Genomic DNA, 27,433 nt, shown 5'->3' on the forward strand with positions numbered 1-27,433 from the left:
TAATGGGAGCACAAATATTGCAAATGTTGATTAGATTATCTGGCTTGCATTATATAAGTCCCATTTTTATTTTTTGATCACCAATTAAAACATAATTTTTTGTTTTAGGCAATGCATGTTCCATTTATGGCAAAATTTGTAGTGTTTGCCAAGAGAGTTACTCCAGTTGAAGCAAGAGTGAGAGTATTCTGCATGACAGATGATAAAGAAGATAAAACTCTCGAACATCAAGAGAACTTTACTGAAATAGCAAAGAGTAGAGATATCGAGGTAATTATATTTCTATTTTAGATGCTTACTTAGGTCTGTTTTCTTCCTTTTATTATTTTTATTGTGGAAATTTTTATTTTTACTTCGGAGCAGTGATGGCAGCAATGAAAGATAATCAATTTTGTTGTTAATTGATTAAAGGCCTATAAGCTAACGAACTTTTGGCAAACGAATTGCGATGAGTCTTATTTTTTAATCACATAGAATGTAAAAAAATTGAATTCTGTAGTGAGGGATTTTGCCTATCTTAACGGGAGGTTCCCTTTAATTTATTTATCCCGTCCATAAGTGGAAAGTTTGATGCGCCACTGTCGACGCATGTGCCACTAAAAAGTGACGGCACAGTGCTCATACATTTTCTTTTAGGTTCTACTATTTAAATTATAGACTCTTACGGTGCCTAAACGGATTAGCAAATTTTACCTATCCCGGCTCTTAGTCTATACAGGGTGTTTGGTAAAGAATGGGCCATAGCTTAACCGTAGATTCCTGAGGTTAATTAGATCGATTTAAGCTAACTTACCTTAGTACGAAATTTGATAATAACCGAAATACAGGGTGTCAAAGTTCATCTTTTATTTTATTTATTCTTGAATATTTCCTAACAGGCACGGGATAATAACACGAAATTTGGTAAGCGGGGGTTTTTTGAGACGAGAAATCTAAATTCGCCACCAAAAATGATGTGTTACTAGGTTCAATTTTTTTTATTACCCACTCTACATACATACTTTTTGAATCAAAACTTTTATTCTTTTAATATTTTTACTTAAAAAAGGTATGCTACAATCATCTCGCTAAACTCAACCGTTTTCGAGATAAACACATTTTAAATGTGCGAGGCAACATATTTTTTTGGATATTATCATTGTAGTTACACCCGAAAAATAACTTAAAACCATAAAATTTACAAAAAAGTATCGCAAATTTTATCAAATGGAATTTGCGATGAAATGACATAAATATGAGAACTGGCACAATTATTATGGTTTTAAGTTTATTTTTCGGGTCTAACTACAATGATATGCAAAAAATTATTTTGTACCGCAGATTTAAAATGCGTTTATCTCGAAAACAGTTGAGTTTAGCGAGATGAATCTAGTATACCTTTTTCAAGTAAATATATTAAGAGAATAAAAGTTTTGATTCAAAAAGTATGTAGAATGGGTAATATAAAAATTGAATCTATTAAATAAGCGCTGAAAGGCGTATGTGGCGCCCTCTGGGTAACACATCATTTTTGGTGGCGAATTTAGATTTCTCGTCCCAAAAAACCCCCGCTTACCAAATTTTTTTGTTATTATCCCGTGCCTGTTAGGAAGTATTCAAGAATACTAAAAATAATCAATCGTACTAATCAATCAATACTAAAAATAATTAATCAATAATAATCGTAATCAACTAAAAAAAGCTCACGAGGAACTAGCTCAGCGTTCTCAAGTTGAGCAGGATCTTCACATTCAGTATATAAGAGGCATTCCTAGTGTTGTTCAACAAAAAACTAAAGAAAACAACAGAAATACCTCAAAAAACTAAATGTCTACTATCATAATGCGGGGGGGTTGAGAACCAAATTAACAGAACTTCGTAACGCTGTCAATGCCTGTGTGTATGATGTCATAATTTTTGTGGAGTCTTGGCTTAACGAGAATTACTTATTAGCAGAATTAGGCTTTGTTGATTTTAATGTATTTAGGCAGGATAGGAACCAATTAAATACGGGAAAGAGCAGAGGTGGTGGCACATTAATTGCAGTCAGGAGAAATATTAAATCAAAATTAGTACATACCAGTAACTCAAATCTAGAGAATATTTTTGTTCACATTTCAACTGGCAGGAAAAATATTGTTCTGGGTGCAGTTTATATCCCTCCAGGGTCACCGGTGACTGTATATGAAGAATTTTCCTCGGCGGCCTCAGATCTTGTGGGTGTTTATACAAATTGTGAATTTGTGATTTGCGGTGATTTTAATTTACCACAAGCTATCTGGGTCAATTCCGAGGATGGTTTGCAGGTTGAGGGAGCAGCATATATAACATCCGCTAATATTTTATGTGCCTGTTGCAACTATTTTAACCTTAAGCAGGTGAATTCCTCATCAAATAGTTTTGGTGTGTTTCTAGATCTTATTTTTTCAAATATGTGTAGTGTTGTAGTTAATTATGCTTCTGAAAACATGTCCACCATAACAGAGCATCACCCAGCATATGAGTTTATCATCCCTCTTAAAAGTGATTAGATTTAAAATATGACGTTTTTACTACGATTTTAAGAACTGTGATTTTAATGCTATTAACAACTATTTAGCTAGCATATTCTGGGATCATGCACTTGATCATGGTGACATTAACAAATGTGTGGAATATTTTTATAATGTTTTGTACTCTGCTATTGATTATTTTGTCCCGATTAAACATTTTAAGTCATCTAACTTTCCATCTTGGTTTAGCAGGGAATTACAGAGGCTAATCATTGATAAGAAAAAAGCACATTGTAAATTTAAGCAGACTGGGAATTATGAGGACTATCAATTATTTTCACAAAGTAGAGATAGATGTAAAATTTTACGCAATGAATGTCACAACAACTACATAATGAGAATAAATACAGAATTGTCCGTTAACCCTAGTCTGTTCTATAAACATGTGAATAATTTACGGAGATCAAGTGCATATCCTAATAGTATGTTTCTTGATAATGAGACTGCCGACAGTGGTCAAGAAATTGTAAATTTATTCTCAAAACATTTTGCTTTATCATATAAAACAATGATGGGGAGATTCCTGACTATAACTTTAATTATAGTTTGGATCTTAATACAGTGCAATTTTCTTTAACAGAGGTCTTTGATGGTATAAATAGTTTGCAGAGTAGGTATTCACATGGCCCAGATGGTATTCCCTCTGTGCTGCTGAAGAAATGTGTTTGTACGTTGAGCCAACCCTTGCTGCATGTGTTTAACTTGTCCATTTCCACTGGTATTTTTCCCGACTTTTGGAAAGTCAGCTTTCTGACACCTATCCATAAAAGTGGCAATAAGAGTGACGTTCGTAACTATCGAGGGATTAGCATACTATCAGCTATTCCTAAGCTTTTTGATAAATTATTTTCCACCCATCTATCCTGGCACTGTCGCAAAATATTAAATGACGAGCAGCATGGATTTTCTCAAGGTAGATCCACCGTGACCAACCTTTTAACGTATCAGTTTGACCTGTTGAATGCCTTTGAGAGCTCCAAACAGGTAGACAGTGTTTACACGGACTTCTCAAGGGCATTCGATAGAGTTAGTCATAAACATATTGTTGCCAAACTAAGTTGGGTTTATAATGGGTTTGGGTGAGAGCCTTGTAAGATTTTCTTATAGTTTGTTAACTGGGCGTACTCAGTTCGTTCGGATTAACAATTACTTATCTAGCGAGATTCAGGTGCTTTCAGGTGTTCCACAGGGGTCTCACTCAGGCCCTGTCTTGTTTAACTTGTTTATTAGAGACCTGAGTACTATAATATTACATTCTGCACTTCTGGCCTTTGCGGTCGATTTCAAATTTTATAAGGTTATTGAGTCCGAACTAGACACTGTACTGCTACAAAAGGATCTAATGCCTGGTTGCACCAACAGATCTTAAGCTCCAGCTTAGCTAAGATCTACTTATAAATAGGGCCCCCTTGAGTATCACTTACGTTGCACCATAATTTTAGATTTTTACCTTATTATCAATTATATCTATTATTATATTATGGTATTCTTATTCTAATATATTATAATTATATTATATTAATTCTTATATTCTCGACTTAAGCTTAAGATCTGTTGGTGCAACCGGGCATAAATAACTTATGTGTATGGTGTACTGATAATGGTCTAGAATTAAATGTAAAAAAATGCTTTAGTATTACCTTCAGTCGCTCTAACAATACCATTGTAAAAACGTATATATTGAACAATACTGTTATTGAATCTGTGGACTGTATTAAAGACTTAGGTGTTTTGTTTGACAAAAAATTAACTTTTGTACCACATATTACAGACATGATTAATAGGAGTATGCGAAATCTTGGATTTAAACACGTAATAGTTCTCAACTGTCACCGAATTGTTTTTTACGGTTATATGTTTCTTTTGTGCGCTCATTGCTGGAATATGCCTCAATTATATGGTCACCTTACTATGATTGTCACATTAGAAATATTGAGTCCGTCCAGAAAACATTTCTTCGTTCTTTGGCATTTCGAGCTCATATCAATATTTGTCAGGGTTTTAACATTAATTATGATCTGGTTAATCAAACATTTAAATTGGATAGCTTGGAAGTAAGAAGGGCTAAATCAGATTTAACAATCATTTATAAAATATTAAATGGTCTATATCATTGCCCAACTATCTTACAAGCTATAAGCCTCAATACTGTCCAAAGACGGGTTTCCCCAATTTTTCGCATACCTTATCATAATACGAACTATTGCTTTTACTCCCCATTGTCACGCACCTTGCGTCTAATTAATCATAATCAAAACAGTCTTGATCCATTTGTGGACAGTCTTCGTGTATTTAAAAGAAGCATACATAATTCAGTAACTGAAGTAAAGTACTAAGTTCCTATAATTTATTAATTATTTATTATTGTTACTAATTTAATTTTGTTGGTTTTTATTGTTGTCATTGTTGTCATTTTTATTATCTTTTGTTGTTTGTTATTTTAGGTTAAAATTGGTTATCTTTACTGTTTACCATAATATTTCATTTTTTTTAAACATTTTTTGTAAATTGGCTCTGCCGTTTATTGAATAAAAATAAAATAAAATAAAAATAGATAAAATAAAAGTTTTTTTTGACACCCTGCATTTCGGTTATAATCAACTTTCGTACTAAAGTAAGTTAGCGTAAATCGACCTATTTTAAGCTCAGGAATCTAAGGTTAAGCTATGGCCCATTCTTTACCAAACACCCTGTGTATTTAAGCCAATTCCTGGGTAAAGTCATAATGCTCCAAATTCTTTTAGGTTCTTGAAGGTAAAGATGTATTTATGGAATTTGGTGGAAATATAGTACCAGTACTCCAATCCGGTGATCAGCCAAAATTAGGTTTCAAAGCTTTCAGAGAAAACCGTTTAGCGTTCACAGTAAGACTTAGAGATCAGGTAATAACATTTATTTTGATTTGTAAGTATAAATTCTTTACACACAAAACTTATTTTAGGACGAGGAATCGACTGGTCGCATTATATTCATGAGCGACGCCAAAGTTGCCAGAGGTGAACCCAATCAAACTCCATTATGCACTCTTAACCTTGTCCTACCAAAAGATGTTATTCCAAGTAGAGATTCGCAATCGGATCTACTTTCTTTAGACAAAGATCACAGCTATCTTTTGCATGGAGGAATAAGTAAGTAACTAAATAATGATTATTGGTCGTTATGTATTCAGTTTTATATCTAAACTTGTCTTCAAAATTCTTGCACCATTTTCATTTTTCAAATTTACAGAAATTAGATAGAAAGAGCATTATCATGAGATACTAAGTGGTAATATGGTAACAAAAGAAGAGGCTTGTGATAAAGAAAAAACAGAATTAGAACCAATCATAAAGAAAATTTATCAGATTTCAGGGAGATGGAAAGAATAATTGTAGGATTGAAGCTAAATAAAAGTCCAGGAAGTGATGGTAGTTCAACATAATTATTCAAATACGGAGAAGAAAAAATATTAGCACAGAAAATGTATTATGTGGTAAAAACATGTGGAGAAATGAATAAATATCGAAAAAAAATTGTCAGAAGCAGTCTCATGTTTGAAAAGTGACATGCGTGAGATGCCATGAACTGTAAAAACTACAGAAATATATCTGTCCTCAATACAGTGACAATGTACTGACAATCGAGATAAAAAAGATAGACTGAATGAAATATTAGCGAAATATGCTACTAAAAAGATTTTTATCCAATTATTTGTTCATAATATTCATATTTTTGACGAATTTAGTTACCTTGCGAATATAGACAAGATTTAGGTGTACGTTATAATGAAACCTAAGTACGTTATAATGAAACCTAAAACAAAGTTTGTAACAAAAAAAATATGTTTTATATCCTAACTTTTTTTTATTGTGCATAGGTAAACCAGACACTATTCATAGAGCAGATTTCCGGTTAACAGATATTTGTAATTTGTTGGACGACGATTGGGAGAAACTAGCCCTGGAACTGGATATTCCGCCATCTGATATTGACCTCATCAAAGAAGAATATCCTGAGAATCATCCTCAGCAAGCTATGATTATGTTTAGGTTGTGGTTAAGACAGAAGGCTAACAAAGCTACAGGTATGACATCTATAATTTGAACCGTAATAATCTGTATTCTTCTCTCCTCATCTTCTTAAATTCCTTTTCCTAAATTTGTTTTGCAGATTTCTCTGTATTGTTGCACATATTTTGAATTTATTGATTTTATTTGTGTATGCCTATCAGATCTGTAGGTCATGTTCTATAATAGGTTTCTATCAGATCGATTATTGGATCCAGTCGATCTTTTCGAAATATATAAAGACTTCGTAGATGTCATAATTATATTCACACCTCACTTCGTACGTCTGTAATATTTGAGTATCAATACAGTACTATGGGTTACAATATACATGTCCAAGAGAGAGTGTTTTTTTTTATTGTTAATGGCATTATCCGTCACTTTCCATTTTCTTATTAATAAGAACTTTTTGGTGACGGCCGCAACTCAGTGGCTAGGTACTGACTTACCAAATCAGAAGGCCCTGGTTTGATTCCGACACAGACATCAGAAATTTTTTAGTTTCTAATTTAACTGAGCCGCCACCAATCACCATGCTTTCGACGGTACTTAAGGCCGTCGATCCAGGCTATGTAAGTATAGCCTTTTTACTAAAAAAGCACGCTTACGTCAGTCAAAATTTCTGACGTCAGAGCACTGCCAAAGCATTAGAATGTGAATTTTCATCATGGCCATATTTATGTCATTACTTGTCAGAGATATTTTTTTTGTTTTCGTTTACTGTGCAAATATTAATATATAATTATTTATTCTATGGTATTTATTCTAATTAATGATGTCAATCGGGTTTCATTTCTTGCCGAAATATATTGATAATACGCCGAAATATATTGATAATACGCCCAAATATTTGTAATGTTAATTAACGAAAATAAATATAAACTTTAGAATTGACATTTCTCTAGTACAGTTGGTTATACGATACCCACACGGAACTTCCCTTTCTTGTATAAATGTCAACATGTTATTATAATGAGAAAAACTTAGGTAATCGCGATTACATTGAGAATTTTAGAATTATATTAATTAATTAATCAAAACATAATAAAATAAATTTTATGAAACAACCGTTTAAGTGTAATACTCCAGAAAATAATAATTTTATTTAAATATATTAGACAATCGTACGCTACTATCGTGTTTGTTTTCATTTCGTGCACAATTTGATTCACAATAAGTATATAGCTTTTAAAAACTGTACTGTATTAATTTATAAATACCTGCATATTAAATATATCTTAATTTAAAAACTATTGTAATAATAATTACTGTTGTGTATTGTGATTGTGTTGAAACATACCAAATCAAAATGCTTCTATTCTTTTGAACAAGAACGAAATCATGTGGTCCCCTTTTACCATTAACTGCAGAGAAGTAAGTTAAAGGATTTAGATTTCTTAGATTAGATTATTAGAAATAGGATTATTAGATTTAAAGATTGAAAGTTTTCTTATGAATTTTAGCGTTTGCAGTGGTTTTAAAATAATAATTGATCTATTTTATTGATTATACCTCCACTATGATAATATTGTTGTTAATTATTATATTTCGGCAAGTAATGAAACCCGAATGACATCATTAATTAGAATAAATAATTATAGATATTTTTTTTTATTTAGCTAATGCCTCGACAACTAATGGCCATTGGCATGGTAGGTACGGTAAATGTTTACAGTTAACTAACTAGTGTCATGTGTAGTGTGTGTGTTGAGTAAGTGTCTTGTTACTTTACAAAGTCGACGTCATTGTCTTTGCAAAGAGACGCTAATTGTATCCGAACGTTTGCGATCCCTCCGGTGAGTACCGATCCCGCAAGGACAGAAACTATTTTCATTTATTAATTTATAATAAACGAAAAATCCCTGACCCTGAATTATAGATATTATTTGTACAGTAAACAAAGATAAAGGAAAATATCTCTGACAAGTAATGACATAAACGTGGCCATGATAAAAAGTCACATTCTAATGTTTTGGCAATGCTCTGATGTCAGAAATTTTAACTGACGTAAGCGTGATTTTGTAGTAAAAAGACTATAGTCATTAGTAATCATTAGTATCACTAAAACTTGAGCAATAAAGTTACATTAATGGAAGATGTACAATAAACCAAATGGCTGCAGTACAACCAGTTATAACAACAAACAACTTAAAAAAAAGAACTTCATTTGTTATGCGTTGCATCTATGAAATTCGGAATTTAGCGTCTAAACATCCACAGTAATTCCTGAAGTGTGTTCATACTACCTACTATTTACCTAATTTTCAAGTTCACGTTTCAGCACCACGTGAGTGCTTTAACAAAGCTATCTTGTTTTATCTGCATTTTTTTTGAAGAATTTATTCTTAACTATTATGCAATATACAGTGAGGACGTTTGAGTTGGAATATATTCATTATCTCGACAATGGGTGAATTTGGAGAGAAATCCTGAGACAGGTCGATTTTTATTTTTAAATTACGACTTTTTGGCATATATATCATACTAGTGACGCCATCCATCTGGGCGTCATGACGTAATCGATGATTTTTTTAAATAAGAGTAGGGGTTGTGTGATAGCTCGTTTGAAAGGTTATTCAAGTCTCTATTCAGTAATATAAACAATAACCTAATTATTTATACAGGGTGACCAAAAAACTTTTTTTTTATTAAATTAGTTGACACAAAAAGGAGAATATAAGCAATTTATTTAATTCAAAATACATTTTACTGCTGTCAGAAAACGGGTAAAAATATCTATTTCACAAATAAATATTGCTTTTCGCTTAAATTCAATGTTCAAACTGACAAGAGACAGGTGGGTGGCAGCTTTAACATTGAATTTAAGCGAAAATAATATTTATTTGTCAAATAAACATTTCTCAGCAGTAAAATGTATTTTGAATTAAATAAATTGCTTCTATTCTTCTTTTTGTGTCAATTAATTTAATGAAAAAAATATTTTTTGGCCACCCTGTATAAATAATTAGGTTATTGTTTATATTACTGAATAGAGAGTTGAATAACCTTTCAAACGAGCTATCACACAACCCATACTCTTATTTAAAAAAATCATCAATTACGTCATCACGCCCAGATGGATGACGTCGCTAGTATGATATATATGCCAAAAAGTCCTAATTTAAAAATAAAAATCGACCTGTCTCAGGATTCCTCTCCCAATTTGCACATTCACGAGATAATGAATTTATTACAACTCAAACGTCCTCAGTGTATACTTATTTTTATAACATGTATGTTAACTAACAATTCTTTTTTTAAGGCAATAAACTGGAACAAGCGCTAAACAAAATAGGACGGCAAGATATTGTTAACAAATGCATATGCAACGTCGAATTAGTAACTGATGATATGGAAAAAGCCTTAGCGAAGATCCATCTCGACCAATCTGGCTTTGAAAATCTTAAAGAAGAATTGGGACCTTCTCGGGATGCTTCTCTTAGGCGAGATGCACATGTAGATAAGTCTTTCCAAAATAGTCAAGATGAGCTAGATAAAAGTGAAAAAGTAAAAAAAAGGGGTAAGTGTATTGTATATTTTGATTCTTAAACTTAATTTGAACGGTAGTGTATTTGTTATCTTATATATATGACCATGACGTAGAAATAATAGAAAAATTAATTTCCACGGGAAATAAGAGTTATTTGATATATCTTCACTGCTAATCCTTCCATACTGCTAACCTATCTAAAACGGTAAGGTTACTGACCAACTTTATTTACTGTTACTGACTGTACTGTTACTGGTAAGGTTACTGACCAACGATAAGGTTATCTTGTAGGATTCTGAAAAACTCATATTCTTATCGGGAGGAAAAATCTCTCTCTCTCTCTTTTATTAAAAATGATACCAAATGGAAGAAAAACAACTTAAAATAATCTGCTATGCAGACGATGCAATACTAATCCCTCAATGTGAAGATGATTTACAACGTATGCTGCACCAGTTTAATATAACCGCCAGAAAGTTTAACATGTTATTTTCTACAAACAAGACAAAATTCATGGTTATAACAGCAAATCTACTAATATGTAAATTAGAGCTGGAGGATCAGATAATAGAACAAGTCATGGACATCACACTATCTAGCTACGGAAAGCTCAAAACAGAAGTGAAAAATCAAGTGAATAGAGCAAACAGAGCCGTAGGTAGCCTGAATGAAACAATATGGAGAAATAAAAAACTAGCGGATAACGTGGCAGAAACACGACCTTACACCAGAGATCAAAACCCTTTGAAAAATCGACGGTAAGACACTATGGGACAGAGCTAGAAGTACAGATATACGACGGAGATGCAAGGTGGAGAACATTAAGAATTGGGTAAGAAACAGAAGAGTAGAGTGGAATGACCACATAAGCCGAATGACAACAAATAGAGAAATAGAGACTGCGAGAGACGGTTCCCCAATAGGAAGACGATCAGTGGGAAGACCACGAAAACGATGGAACGACCTTACTGGAGGCACGTAAAAAAGACAGAGTCAGCTCTAAAAGAAGAAGGAGCAGACTTGATTTAAACCATATCCAAAGTGTTTTTTTATATATGTTTTATATGTATTTTTCGCTTTCTCTTGTAAAAGTAGTTATTCACACATTAACAAATTCAAAAATGAACGGTTTATTTACCTTTTAGTGCAAATTGAAAATCATAACGATATTAACAAAGCGCCACCTGCGAACGAACCTTCCGAACTAATAGAACCATCGACTCCTGTAAAAATACAGCACGAAGCCATAGAAGAGATCACCCAGCAATTGAACCAACTGCATTCGACTCCGAAGATAAGCGATCCCCATGCCGGAACACCTCCTCCGAGTCCTGCTGAATTCGGAGTAGCCGAGACGGTTTTAAATAGCAAACATGTCCATATAGAGGAATCAGTTCCAGAGGGTAAGAAGCAAACTATTAATTTGTTTGTGCAAACTCATTTATTTATTTTATTTCATTGTCGCTTCTTTTATTATAATTTCAGCCAAATTTAACCAGTACCTATGAAAACTGTTGCAGTTTATAATTTGTAGTCATATGAGTCAATTTGTCAACATTTATTAACCGAGTGTAGTTCTAAATGCCAATTAAAACTATCTAATATTTGGGGCTGCCTAATTCTAAATTCAGAATCGTGGCAGTAAAAACTGATGTTTAGGTCTTCAAAAAAATGGAACGTGTATTATAATGAAATATGAAACTAGTCTGTTTGTTAGCTGTTTGTTAACTTCGCTATTTGTTAACTTCGCTATATTGCTCCTCATACTTTTTCCTCTTTCAAAAATTCGTAGAACTCTTCATCTCACATGGTCATTGCCCATATTTCCGATACGTTAGCGAGCATTGGGCCTATTATTGTTTTATAAAGTTTGCACTTTATTGCTCTTGACATTCTCCCTCTTACTTAAGGAACTAGGCTAAAATAACAGCGGTTATCTACCCAGATTCCTTCTCTTATTTCTTTGAAAGTATTGTTTTTGCAGTCCACCAGTGACCCTAAGTAGCAGAATTCTTCCACCGTTTCTATAGTTTCATATTGCACCTCATAATTTATTTTGTTGCATTTTAGATATAGCCAGTGTATTTTTAGTTTTTGAATATTTATCCCCGAAGAGTTCCGCGTCGTTTTTGATACGTGTGAAAGCTTCAACTGCTTCATTCCGGGTTCGTCCAATTATCACGATATCATCAGCATATGCCATTATTTGGATACTATGGGTATATATAATATAATTTAAGTTTATTCCCGAGTTTATTTGAAACATCCCCTTGTACCCGCATTTTACATTGTCATGACTTTCCTCATTGTCATTTTAGTTAATTCTACCAATCCTTTTGCTATTCCAAATTCGTTCATAGCCGAATATAATTGAATCGCTTATTTCAGAAACAACGTAAGTCATATTTTGGCGATTTTGAGCTTATTACACCAACATGTATTTCTCTGGGTTACACACAATTTAATGCAGAATACACCTAAGTCCCGTAAGCATCTAAACATTCCGTCTATGTATTGGGCACCTAGGAATTTCTATTAGTTCCTTGCAGCATATTTCAGATGTCATATTTCAACCAATAGGCGGCGAGGTGTCAAACGCGTATACGGAATGTTATTTGGTTCGAAATTCATATGCGGAATGTTAAATATTCGTAGACCGAAAAGACAACTTTTTATTAGAGTCAGTTTAAAGGAGTTTGATTAAAATACTTGTTAATGTATTATTAAATAAAAATAAAACAATTATAGTATTTGGAATGTTATTTAGTGCGGAATTCATATGCGAAATGTTAAATATTCGTAGACTAAAAAAGACGACTTTGTATTAAGTCATTTAAAGAAGACTGATTTTAAAATTATTTGTTAATGTATTATTAAAGAAAATAAAACAATTATTACCTATATGAATGTTATTTGGTGCGAAATTCATAAATGGAATGGTATAGATTTGAGACATTATTATTTCTTTATTTGACTAAGGTTTCGCTTTCGCAGAATTTTTAATGACTTGCACGTGTTGTTTAGTATGTTTAGATATGTTTCCATTCAATTATGTTGAAGTTTAGGGCTGTGTGCTACCAGACGAAAATAGTCGTCTTTTTTTATCTAAGAACATTTAACATTCCGTATATGAATTTCCCACCAAATAATAATAAATATGCTATAAATGTTTTATTCTTATTTAATAATAAATTAACAAAATATTTTAAAATCAGTCTTCTTTAACTGACTTTATTAAAAATTCGTCTTTTTTGGTCTAAGAATATTTAACATTCCGCATGTGAATTTCGCACTAAATAACATTCCAAATACTATAATTGTTTTATTTTTATTTAATAATACATTAACAAGTATTTTAAAATCAATTTCCTTTTAACTGACTCTAATAAAAAGTAGTTTTTTTCCGTCTACGAATATTTAACCTTCCGTATATGAATTTCGTACCGAATAACATTCCGTATACATGTTTGGCACTTCGCCGCCTATTGGTTGAAATAGGGCCGCGTGCCGCAAGGAACTAATAGCTAGGTGCCAAATACATATACGGAATGTTTAGATGCGTACCGTAAGCATGGTTGATTTTATAACGATTTAAAATATTCATATATTTCTGAAACAACCTTAGTCCCACATAAATACATGTTGGTGTAATAAACTCGAAATCGCCAAAATGTGACTTAGGTTGTTCCTGAAATAAGTGATTCAATTGGGGTCTGACAATAGTATCACACACCGGCTTAAAGTTTACGTTTTACTCCGTCGTTTTTGTAATATTTATCTGATGGATGATGTGTGATCAACGATGGTAGATCTCTTTTTCTAAAAACCTCTTTGTAGGATCCTATTATATTGTTAGTATAGTGTGAAAGTCGTTCGTTAAACATCAGGGACAAATTTTGTATGCCGTATTAACACGGGAAATTCCTCTAAAGTTGGAACAATCAAGGAAGTTCCATTTTTTTGTATAGAGCACATAAATCCAGTATTCCAATCTTCTGGTAAAGTGCGTTCTTGTCATACTTTTATTAATCTGTGAACGAAGGTTACAAAGGTTGTTCTGAAGCTATTTCCTTGTGGCATTTTTATAATTAAGTATTTTCTATGGGAAATAAGCCACAATTTTACTAAAAAATGAATTTATTAACGTTTCGAAGCCGAAATCGGGTTTCGTTGTCAAAATACAAAATACTATTAAAATTAACAAAAATGTTGTTGCTAAGTAAAAAAAATTCTTCTAATAATTTATTTAATCTGACTCATTTATATTGGCAATTCAGACGTATATTATACATTTTAAGAGGATCGGTACGTATTTCCGGCTGCAGTGCTATTCAAATGGGGATTCATTTTTTTCGAATCCTGAGAAAACTAATAAGTATTTTTGAAAAATTTAAACGCAGAATGAAAGATTACGTTATTAGCGAGGGCCGAAAGTCCCTGAGAACTTGTATAATGTTTATTTTAATAAGTTACAGGGGTGAAAAACTAAGAGAAAATTTAGTGTTATTTTTAATTTCAAATATATCATTCAAAATAAACTTTTTATTTATTCTAAGGGACTTTCGGCCCTCGGTAATAATTTAGTCTTTCATTCTGCGTTTAAATTTTTCAAAAATATTTATTGGTTTTTTCAGGATTCGAAAAAAATGAACACAATGCCGTGGTAATATTTTCCAAATCTATCTTTGTCTTACAACGCACTCAGCCGAATATAATATTGTCAGCATATATTGTCAGTCAGACACTGACAATCAGTGACAATTTTAAATATTTGACATTGCATCGGGAATATGTTGAGTTATTGATTAAATATTATTGATGTATAGTGTATTTGATAAATAATTGATTTAAGACGTGAACTTAATAAAAAGTTATTTATTGTGTATTATTTGTGGAAGATCCAAGCAGAGAATACATCAGGATAATATATTCTGTGATCCAAGTATTTTGTTGTTAAGGATGTTCAAAATTGTAAGCGTTCCATAACAATATATTATTAAAAAATAACTTTAACACTTCCTCTTTTCTCGATTGAGTATTAGTCTTTGTTGTACAAATAAATTATTACCTACAATCACTGAATACATAGTTAGTGAAAAATTTATCATATTTATTAACTGAATTAATAATTTGCAATTATAAAAATATCAGTAATCCAAGAACATTCAAAACCCATCTCTTTAAATTAATGATGACATTTTCAAGTAGAATGACATTCTAGTAATGTTTACATATCCATACCAGTGTGAATTTTACTACATGTAATTTGCCGTGTAAAGACAGAAAAAGTAGGGATACACGTAAAATATTTGCGAATTATGTACCCATAGCCTTAAAGTAGAAGACTTTAAAATGATATCGCCAAATGAGTCAGATTAAATAAATTATTAGAAGATTTTTTTTTACTTAGCAACAACATTTTTGTTCATTTTAATAGTATTTTGTATTTTGACAACGAAACCCGATTTGGGCTTCGAAACGTTAATAAATTCATTTTTTAGTAAAATTGTGGCTTATTTCCCATAGAAAATACTTAATTACGAAGGTTACAAATTTAATGTTTGAACGCCACATTTAAATATTTCTACAGGTAAATTGTTTGCTCCAGGTGACTTCTTTCCAGCTAGAGACTGAATTGCTTTATTTACTACTTTCAAAGTTGGTAGCCCAGTTTTCTCATGTTTTAGTTCTATATCATCTGTATCTTCAACTCTACTTCTCCATAAAGTAGCGTACTAAAGTCTTCCTGCCACTTTTCAGTACTTCTACTCTCTCGTTCAAAATGGTTCCATTATGAGCCTCGACTTGATTCGCCTGTTGCTTGAAAACTTTTCTTTTTGTGTTAAATTGTTTGTAAAATTTTGTATGTTGGTGTTCTCTATTTAAATTTTCCATTTCTTCCAACTTTTTATTGATTTTTTGCCGTTTTTTCTGTTGCTACTTTTGTTTTTCCTCTCTTCTCTTTCCTTGATTTGTTCACCATTGCTTCTAGTCCTCCTGTCGATCATTTTCAGATACGGTCATTCTTCTCTTTGGTTAGGTACCCTCATTCCTTAACAAACGTTATTTCCGTTCAGAGGGATCTGTTTCACTTCTGGGGGCCTGTTTAATTATGCACATTTTCACTTCTATCCTTGTTTTCCCTAGATATAATGCTTTCCGAGATATTTGGGATAAAGGATTAAAAAATAGAGACCTGGTACGAACAATCTTCCTGAGATATTTATGAAAAAATAGGTTTGACTCACTATAACCAACTTAAGCTATTTTGGTACATGTTTCGACTGAACTATCACATAATTTATTAATATTAAGGTTGTTAGTTTCGCGCATAACTCTAGATAATTCCGCGTATAAATAATACACTGACGCATGTGCATCTTGAAGAACGGTGGTCCCCACACTAAAGTTTCCTGGACAATTTGGACTCTCTCTTCCAGAAGTTGTGTATTCTGGAGATTACTGAATGTTAATCTAGTTGTACTTTATATACAGGGTGTTTGGTAAAGAATGGGCCATGGGTTAACCGTAAAGTCCAGAAGTTAAAATAGGTGGATTTAAGTTTAGTACGAAAGTTGATAATAACCGAAATACAGGTGTCAAAGTTAAACTTTTATTTTATTTATTTTTGAATATTTCCTGGCAGGCATAGGACAATAACACGAAATTTGGTACATGGTGCTGGTACTGTACACTCTACTAAATTATGTTAAATAAATGTTTCTGGCTAATACCAGAGGCGTACGACGGGGGAACGTGAATACTTGACCCTATCCAAATTCTACGCCACTGGCGGAATTTCTATTTTAGTGCAATTTTTGGAGTTTCCAATACTTTCTATGTAAATAACATACTCTTCATTCGTAACGATAAAGCGATTAGTTTTCGAGATATTTGAAGCTAAAAACGAAGGGGCTTAATACATTAATCAAAATAACTGTGCCTTTTCATTTTTAACTTATATATCTCGAAAACTAGTGACTTTATCGTTACAAATGAAGAGTATGTTAATTGCATAGAAAGTATTGGAGAATCTAAAAATTATGCTAAAATATCAGTTACGTCAGTGGCGTAAAATTTGGGAAGGGTCAACCCTTCACTTTCCCCTGTAGTACGCCTCTGGTATTAACCAGAAACGATTATTTAACATAATTTAGTAGGGTGTATAGTACCTACACTTTCTGAGACGTATGACACGGATATGTCAAATTGTTCGAAAGTATTTTTTTTTTAATAATTTATTCTTTATTTAAAACTTTAAGAATTATTTGTGCCCGGTACTTTAAAACTATTTGACATATGTTTATGATACTTGGCAGAAAGTGTAGGTACTGTACACCATACTTAATACTAGAGGCGTACGACAGGGGAAAGTGAAGGGTTGACCCTTCCCAAATTCTACGCCACTGACGTAACTGCTACTTTAGCATAATTTTTAGATTCTCCAATACTTTCTATGCAATTAATATACTCTTCATTTGTAACGATAAAGTCATTCGTTTTCGAGATATTTGAAGTGAAAAATGAAAAGGCACAGTTATGTTGATTAATGTATTATGCTCCTTCGTTTTTAGCTTCAAATATCTCGAAAACTAATCGCTTTATCGTTACGAATGAAGAGTATGTTATCTACATAGAAAGTATTGGAGAATTAAAAAATTGCACTAAAATAGAAATTCCGCCAGTGGCGTAGAATTTGGGAAGGGTCAACCATTCACGTTCCCCCGTCGTACGCCTCTGGTAGTAGCCGGAAACGTTTGTTTAACATAATTTAGCAGGGTGTACAGTACCAGCACCACGTACCAAATTTCGTTTTGTTGTTCCATGCCTGTCAGGAAATATTCAAAAATAAATAAAATAAAAGTTTAGCTTTGACACCCTGTATTTCGGTTATTATCAACTTTCGTACTAAGGTAAGTTAGCTTAAATCCACATATTTTAACTTCAGGAATTTACGGTAAACCTAAGGCCCATTCTTTACCAAACACCCTGTATATTTACCCGCAGGTTCTTCGCTCCATTTTTGATAACTGATTGCGGCGGCTCGGAAGATCTGTTGTAACAGATCTTTATATAATACAACCAGATATCTGGCCAAATCTATTATGGATAATTTATTTTTAATTTACGTTAACAGTAATGATATTATTTATGTATTCAAAATAGATTAAATCTACTAAAAACTTAATTTTATTTATTTTGTGATTTGAAACATGTTGACACTTTGACTCGGCTTATTCTAACCTATAATAAGAAATCACTGTAACAACAGTAGGTCATGCCCATTTTAATATTAGCTTTTTAACACTTGCAGTTGGTGTAGGGTTTTCTTTTTCATTTCTTTATACAATGCAGGGGCTAGAGCTTGGGTTTTGGTTTTATTTGCGTATCACATAAGCGCATGTTAGCTAAGCGTCACCATTTCCAAACTATCGTAGATTGTTTTACTTACTATTTTCCAAAAGGCACTCCGAATCATCAAGAGTCTGAGCCAGCCTTCTCTACGCCTTTCAAGATCGAGCATCCTGATCCAGACCCTATAGCTACTTTAAAGAGAAATGTTCACGATACGTTGACTTTCTTACACCAAGAAAGAAACGATTTTCTTCCTGAAGACGATATAATTATTCCTAGTCGAAAGGATGACCATATCTCCAAAAAGATAAATTTAGATAGTATTCATTTGAAAACTCCAAAACGTTCAACTAGTGACTATGATGACAGTTTTCGCGAAACCGTAGAAAGTGAGGTAGACGACGTGATAAAAGAAGCCGAAGAGGTTGTTAATAATAGATTAAGTAATTCAGATACTTTGTTAGAAGAAAAATTCAGTAGAAACTTCACAAATAGGGATTTAGAAGAAAAGGTTGATAGTATATTTGATGACGTAAAAACCAACACAGAAGATTCTTTAGATAATTTAGAAAGCTTGAAGGATGATTCTATTTCTATAATACAGGAAAAGAGTGAAGAAGCATTTAAATTTTTAGAAAATGAAGCATCAAGTCCTCTAACTAGTAAATACGATGATAGTAGATCGTTTATAGAAAAAGAAATTGAGGATTCTATATTTGACGATGTTTCTCAAAAGTCTCCTAAGACACCTCGTAGTTCTATACCAGTAGCAAAGCCTAGAAAGAGTGTAGAAAAAGAGAGGACAGATATGGATGAAAGGACCGTATCACCGACAGATCCTGAATTGTTATCTAAAATACCCGTAGTGAAGGGTGGTAAAATCAAAACTATTAAGAAACATTCAAAAGATCCCTTAAAAGAGTTCGTTACTCTTTCAAGGGATGTAAATTGGGACGATGATCTTGAAACAGACAAGATTATCGAAACAGTAACGACAGATCCTATAGTAAAAACCACAGTCACTAGAATAACAACAGAAACCACATCAGAACCAACAAAAAGTAAAATACCGAAACCACATCCGGATGCTTTAAATTTGACTTCGACTAGTGAACCAATAGATTTGGAAGCATCGCCGAAAAGTAAAATTCCAGTTCTCAGAACAGAGTCTACTAGAATCACTTCTCCAGAAACCGTATACGTAGAAAAAACTACTCTATCGCCGGATGGAGTGAAAATAGTTGAAACTACCACCACCATAGCATCACCTGGATCCAAGGTGTCAACCAAAAGCAGCACGTTGGATTCCGAATCCGATGATGATAGTAGAAGAAGTCCTCTAAAGGGGATACTGAAGAAAACCACAGTCAGAACCATCGGTAGCTCTAGCGGATCTGATATAGCCCTACACGAGGAGGGAGCTGAACTGAGCGAAGACGATTCAGGTAAATTTTCTATTTAAATTTTCTCTTATCTTTCTTTTCTTAATTAGTTGCTTTTCGAGCCAAACAGAATACACATTACGTAGTTAAGGAAATAGTTTCCTGACTTTTTATTTTAATTAATTAATAATTGCAATTTACTATTTTTGTTGGAAATTTTAATGTTGAAAGCCACAATTTTAATTTAAAATTAAGTTTATTTGAAGTTTCGATTTTCACTTCGGAAATCGTTCTCAAAATACATAACATTAATAAATTAAACAATTTTTGTTTCTGTTGCTTGGTAAAAAATTCTAATAAATTAATTTTATCGTACTCATTCATATTAACAATTTAGACATATACATTTGAAAGTAGATGACTTTAAAATGATTGTCAATATTTATGAGTTGCATTCCTGTGACGACTTTATTGGAAGATAGTTCATTCGATTACTTATAATCAACTTTAACTTAGAAATATCTGTCAGAAATCATAGGATGTGATTTGTCTTTAAAAAGATAACCACATGCAATGATGACAATAAAATTCTCCTGTTAGTGATCCAATAGTAAATCATGAGGAAAAAAACAGAATGAATTATCTTCTAATAAAGTCGTCCCAGGAACGAAACTCATAAATATTGGCAATATCATTTTAAAGTCATATATTTACTTTAAAATGTGTAATACATATATGTCTGAATTGTCAATATGAATGAATCAGATAAAACTAAATTTGAAGAATTTTTTACCAAGCAACAAAAACAAGTTGTTTAATTTATTAATATTTTGTATTTTGAGAACAACTTCCGAAGTGGAAATTGAAACGGCAAATAAACTTACTTTAAAGTAAAATTGTGGCTAATTACCAACACATTTGCATTAAAATTTCACAAGAAAATAGATTCAGAACAATATTAATTAATAATTGATCTCCTTAAAATTGAATATTGGTTCAGTGTATTTAGAAGGGTTTTTTACAAGTTTTATGTAGGTACTTGAACGTGGAAATATAGTAGATTTTTATTCCAAATATTACGATTTGAACCAACCAACACCAAGTTGGAATTTTATTTTTTACAATAACGTTTCTGTACAAATTTGTGCACAAAAAAAGAGAACTGCAATCTTTGTGTATGAGAAATCATAATTTGGTACATATTGTGACGTATGAGAAGCAGAATCTTAAGCCAAAAAATAAAAACAAAAATAACCATATACAAAACCCTTATACAACCAGTGTTGACATTTGGATCGGAGACATGGACCATCTCCAAGGCAGAGGAAAACCTTATGCTTATATTTGAATGAAGAATCCTGAGAGGAATATTCGGTGGCATCTGTGAAAATGGTATTTGGAGGAGAGGAGGTACAACTACGAGGTATACCACAGATATAAATATATATTTGGTGGTAAAGACGTAGTATTTCTTATAAGAATAGGAAGACTAAGATATGCAGGGCATCTAGCAAGATCACAGCATAACAACCCTCCTAGAAGATTCCTTATGACACAACCTGTGGGAAGTAGAAATAGGGGTAGGCCAAACTCAGATGGAACGATGGAATGGATAGAAATGACTGGTGTAATAGACTTGGGAAGGTCGAGGCTCTTTTATAGGGGTGTAGAACCATTGATGATGACATATTGTGACGTAGTCTAAAGGGGATGCCACATATGCTACATTTGTGGCATACATTTGCGTTTATGTCTACTCAAATTTGGCTTCTCTATACCTGGTGTGGAAATGCATGATAACACTGTTTTTATGGCAGAAGATTATACAGGACTGTTTAAGGGAACATTATAAATATTGATACCTTCTTATTTCAGTTTTGTACAAGAATTATAAAAAATAATATGGCCACTCCGACAAATTTAGAAACAACATAAAATAAAAACTGAGCTACTAATATTACGAAGACATATGGAACAAGCTGAGAATGCGAGCATTATCACAACGAAAACTTTGTTTACAGCTATCAAACATTATTTCTATATTACGATATATTTGTATAATAATATCACTATTTATCGTACACAACTAGGTAGTAAAAATGAATTATACACTTTTTATTGCGACAATTTTTTACTTTTAGATCGGTTATATCGAATTTATTCCGAAAAGTTGAATTGGCAATATGATATTCGTAATCTAAGTAAAACAACACATTGAATGGATATATCATATTCCTTAAGTAGAAAATTCGATATTTCGACTTTGATGTCGGTTATCTGGAAGATGGTTCGAGATATCAAGATACCGATATCAGATTTGGATTCAGGGGACAAAGCTACATAAGAATGGGGCTCCAACTATTGCAGGGGTGACGACGCACAAACGAACGAACAGACTTTGTGAATTTATACACGAAAACATAGTTTTTTTACTAAAACGGAAAAGTTCCCGGGACTTGGCTGTATACCATGTAGTTAAAAAACTCTAACATCGAAGTAAAAACTCCTAAATAATAGGTACAATTTAATTAAAAACCATAAAAAATCCAAATGGATTACATAAATTTGTTCAGGACGAACGTTTTCGGACTTACCAGTCCATCATCAGTGAACCTAAAATAGAATAAGTAATCCCACTAATTAAAATGAAAAAGATGGTTGAAATTTTGACTGTTAAAAAAATGTGGTTATCATTACTTACTCATGTACACACACCCAAACTTATATGGAATCACCTGATATTTCTTATTATTTCGGGCGATTTTAAAAAAACGAACACACGAAGTCAAACAATATTTATTTTTAAAGCAATTTAATAACAAATACATAACAATTAAATAAAACAATAACGTATTTAAAAAACAAATTGAAAGTACTTGTTTTAAAGTCAATAGCATACAAAATTTCAATGTAAGACGAATAATGTTTAACTTGTTTTTATTTATTTTTTTGTATTTTGTGGTAGTCAGTGTTATCACCTCTAGTCCTTATGCAAGCTTCACTTTGCGTGGGCACGTTCCTAATTAAATTATCAACATTTTATTGTGGTAGGTTGCTCCATCCTTTAAAAGCAGCTTGTACTAGCCGTGCGGTGTTTTGTGGATTATCCCGGCGAGCTCTAATTTTTCTTTTAAGCATATCCCACAAATACTCTATAGGATTAAGCACGGGTGAGCAAGCAGGCCACTCCAAACAAGGGATACCTTTTGCTTCAATGATGTCTCTAGTCACTTTAATGGTATGTAGAGGTCCATTATCATGAAATAAAATTAAATTTTCTCCTGTTGCGCCTCTCCAGAGCCTGACTACAGGTTATCAACATACCTGTGAGCAGTTAAAGTTGATTGGATGAAAATTAAAGGAGTTTTTTTACGGATCACAATTCCTCTCCAGAACATTACACTTCCCCTTGTACATTTGTGAACAGATCTGACAGTTTTCGCTCTTGCTTGTCTTCCTCGACCTCTAAGTACACGATTTCGTGGGTCATCTGATTTTCCATCTGATTACATTAAATTCTGACTGTTTTTGAAAATAGCACATTTTGTCAATTCCCAATGTTCCAGTTTTGGTGGTGAAGATACCAATTTTGGCGATCAATCTTGTGCTGCCTGGATAACTCTGGAACCCATAACTGTCACCTGCTGTATACTTCTTGGTACGAACTCTTCTTCTTATCCTTTCACCTGAAACAGTTACACATGTAGCTTCCAAAAGCTGCCTTTGGAGCTGCAGGTGAGAAATGGTTGGGTGTCTTCCAGCTGATTAGACAATTAAACAATCGTGGAGAGCCGTTATTACTTTTGGCGACTTTCCCTTGCTTTATTTTTGAGCTTTCCTAGTTCCTGTTACCTAGCATATGTTTTGGACAGAACGCCCTGTATTACGCCTAGCTCTGCAGCTGTGTCCATCTGAGAACATTACTTTCTCCACAAGACCAATAATCTTTCCTCGTTGTAAGTTCTATAACCCCACATGAGGCATATTTTCGTTTTTGGACGCAAAAGTTAGTTTATTTATTTTCATTCAACTTGCAACTCAAGCAAATAATCTATACCGTACCGGGCTGTACTATCCGATTGTCTGGTATATTTGTTTATTTTCAATAAAAACCTTTAATCTTCGCAACAATAACAAGTTTTTTCAAAAGAAATAAATATTACTTTGAAATACATGGTGATTCCATATAAGTTTGGGTGTGTGTACTTGCAAGATAGCCCCAAAACCAAACAATGGTTTTGGGGCTATGTATAATTAACCATTGTTTGGTAATAAGGTACATGTCCCAAATAAGGCCCGGTTCCCAACAAGGTCCACCCTCATGTTTTCACCTAAATAATTTGAAAAAGTACTAAATTATCTTGAAACCAGTTAGGTACTGGCATCTAGTGGACGAGACAACAACTACTTCGGAAGCCATTTGTGTGTTGGTCATTTTATGTTCATTTGTGTTACCGCAACCGAGGAAGCATAGCTGTCTTCTTATTTGTAAGGTATGTTACATCTGCTTACATCCATTATGTTATAAATAATTTTTTAATTGTAAATTTGTATTCGTAAACAGGAAACTGTGTTTTTTAATATGGTAGTTTTATTTTTCTAAAACGGCGTATATTTACAAAATTATTAACAACTTAACAGTTTCAACTGCTATTAAGCGGGTAGCTCCTAGTAAGGCCCACCCGTGGCTCTCCCAAGAAGGCCCGGGTGGGCCTTAATCGGCACGCTCGTGTTTTTGTGTACTATTGAGTACAGTTTGGAAATTAAGAAGAGCTAATTGATAACACATTTCGACAAAAGCCAAGTTGCATGAAAAAATAATATTTATTGTGCTACAAGGGATCACTTAAAGTTGAAAATATAGAGAATAATAATTATATAAGCAAAAAATAGATAAGAAAAATCATAAAATATTACAAGTAGGCTAATATAAAAAATAAATTTAATAAGCAATATTAAAACACATTTTTTTATAATCTAACATGGAAGTTAAATTATTTGGTTTTGTTCATCCGACAATTTATTTGTACTTACGTCGAAATAATTTTTCAAAGACTATAAAAATAAATGTAAGCATACAATTCACGAGTGTGAGCGTATTGTTTCATTTATTTTTTTAATTTCAGATGAATTCAAAGAATAAACGTGCTACCTGGAGTGAGGATGATTTAAAAAAAGCGATGGGAGCTGTTAATGAAGGGATGTCAGTCAGAACTGCATCCAAAACTTACGGTATCCCCAGGCGTACGTTACGTAACCACGTAAGCAGCGGTGTAGCAACCAAGAGGTTAGGAAGGAGACCTTGCTTAGAGGAAGCTCAAGAAAAAGAACTTACTCAAAGAATTTTTCGGCTTGCTGAAGTTGGGTAGCCAGTTACAGCTAAAGTACTCCGACGCTGTGTATTTGAGTTCTGCGAAAAAAATAATTTTCAGAATCCCTTCAATGAAGCAAAAGGTATGGCTGGGAGCAAATGGCTCAAGTTATTTCTACTGAGGAACCCAGAGGTTGCCAGAAGGAAGGCGCAACATATGAACCCAGGAAGAGCTGCAAAACTGAATAAGTTTATTGTCAACGATCATTTCCAGAAGTTAAAAAATATCATGACCGAATTAGAGGCATTTGACAAGCCACAGCTCATCTATAATATGGATGAAAAGGGCTGTCGTCTGTCTCTCCATAAGTCTCCTCAAGTTTTGGCAAAGAAAGGCGAAAAACGGCTACATTTTTTTGCTCCTGAACACGGGCAAAATGTATCTATCGTGTCATGTGGGAATGCAATTGGACAGGTCATTCCTCCAATGATCATTTTCAAAGGAAAGCGACGCAAGCCAGAATGGGAAGATTATTTGCCACCTGGAACAGCGGTGGAAATGACAGACAAGGGCTCAATGACTACAATGACCTTTATTAAGTGGCTGAATCATTTTGCCAAATACAAGCCTGCAGGAGAAGTTGTTCTGATTTTTGATGGAGCATCGTCACATCTAGATCCAGATATTTGTGACGTTGCTGAAGGTCACAGTATTAGACTGTACTGCTTACCTAGCAATACGACTCACGAGCTACAACCTATGGACAAGTCAGTCTTTAAACCGTTCGAGTCGTATTGAGATGACGAAGTCCAATTACATTGGTCAACAAATAAAGGGGAAGAAAACAGAACAATTAGTAGACGAGTATTTGGAAAAATCTTCAGCAAGGTATGGCCAAAAGCAGCATCCCCAGTTAATGTCATGTCTGGATTCCGAGCTACTGGGATTTATCCTTTTGATCCAGAATCTACTCCTGACTGTGCATTCGCTCCTTCCCATCCTTCACAGCGTCCTGATCCAGAAGAGAACATACCAACAGGTCCCGAACCTGCTGAAGCGTCAGATATTCCAACAGTTTCCGAACAAAGGAGTTCCCGAAAAAGGAGACGTCAATCCAGCAGTTCTAGTTCTTCGGAAAGTGAGTCATTTTCTGTGAGGGATAGTTCACCTGACGTCAGTCTTAATAGCGATGATGATGGTAGTGACAACCCTGACGAACTCAACTGTTCCTTCCAAGAAATTTTGAAAACTCCAGAGCTGAGCAAGAAACTACAAACCCCTAGACGAAAGGCACTAAACTATCAGGCGCAAGTAGTAACTAGGGAACTATTCGCTGAAAGACAAAACCAGCAGAATACCAAAGTAAATAATGCCTCTAAGGAGGTTTCAGTTGGGAATGGGAAAGTAATTCCGGCGAAACAGAAAAAATTAGAGAAATCTAGTAATGAAATCGACGCTTCTGGTCCAAGCTGCAGTAGAGCATCAAAAACTGTTAACTGGTTTTGTCATTTATGCCGTGAAGACCGAACAGCTGACATGAGACTCTGCACAAAGTGCAAAAAGTATGTTCATGAGGAATGTGTAGGGTTGACATCCAAAGACAAAGTGCCGAATTTCGTATGTCCATGGTGTGAGAATTGATAATACTCGTATATCATTGATTAATTATATTAATGTTAATTAAATATTTTGTAAAACTTGTCATTGTTTCATTGTCATTAACATGCTTTATAAATTAAATTTTTGGGGTGGGCCATATTAGGGACCAGGGGTGGGCCTTATTTGGAAGATGGGTTCCTAACAAGGCCCTACTACAAGGGTTAATAATTTATTTAATTATTTTAATACTAATTACGAAATATTTATTTTTGTATTTTATTTTTATATTACTAGAACTGAAGCATGTTACACACTTTTTCCCGACATCCTATCTCCTATGTATATTACATAAAAAATTAATAACTGTTAGGTGGGCCTTATTTGGTACACGTACCTTATATAATAATAATTATCCATTGTTTGATTTTGGGGCTACCTTGCAAGTACATGAGTAAGTAATCATAACCACATTTTTTTTAACAGTCAAAATTTCAACCATCTTTTTCATTTTAATTAGTGGGATTACTTATTCTATTTTAGGTTCACTGATGATGGACTGGTAAGTCCGAAAACGTTCGTCCTGAACAAATTTATGTAATCCATTTGGATTTTTTATGGTTTTTAATTAAATTGTACATACTATTTAGAAGTTTTTTACTTCCACGCGAGTTTTATATAGTTTTTTTAATTTCAATATCTCCATTTTCTATTATTGCTT

At 33.2% G+C, this 27,433-nt stretch overlaps 1 protein-coding gene across 12 annotated transcripts in view; it reads left to right on the forward strand.

Annotated features, from left to right (window-relative positions):
* LOC114339297 (ankyrin-3) overlaps positions 1-27,433 on the forward strand; it is a 539,512-nt gene that overhangs the window by 487,728 nt on the left and 24,351 nt on the right. For 10 of the 12 annotated variants that reach the window (XM_050646489.1, XM_050646490.1, XM_050646493.1 and 7 more), the window contains 7 exons: positions 109-270; positions 5,276-5,413; positions 5,473-5,659; positions 6,388-6,594; positions 9,840-10,097; positions 11,213-11,470; positions 18,533-19,867. In XM_050646489.1, coding sequence (XP_050502446.1) covers positions 109-270; positions 5,276-5,413; positions 5,473-5,659; positions 6,388-6,594; positions 9,840-10,097; positions 11,213-11,470; positions 18,533-19,867 — 2,545 coding nt within the window. The remainder of the gene's footprint in view (positions 1-108; positions 271-5,275; positions 5,414-5,472; positions 5,660-6,387; positions 6,595-9,839; positions 10,098-11,212; positions 11,471-18,532; positions 19,868-27,433) is intronic. The other 2 variants (XM_050646496.1, XM_050646495.1) reach the window with 1 other exon arrangement.

This window comes from Diabrotica virgifera, chromosome 3 (genome assembly GCF_917563875.1).
Source record: "Diabrotica virgifera virgifera chromosome 3, PGI_DIABVI_V3a".
NCBI lineage: Eukaryota > Metazoa > Arthropoda > Insecta > Coleoptera > Chrysomelidae > Diabrotica > Diabrotica virgifera.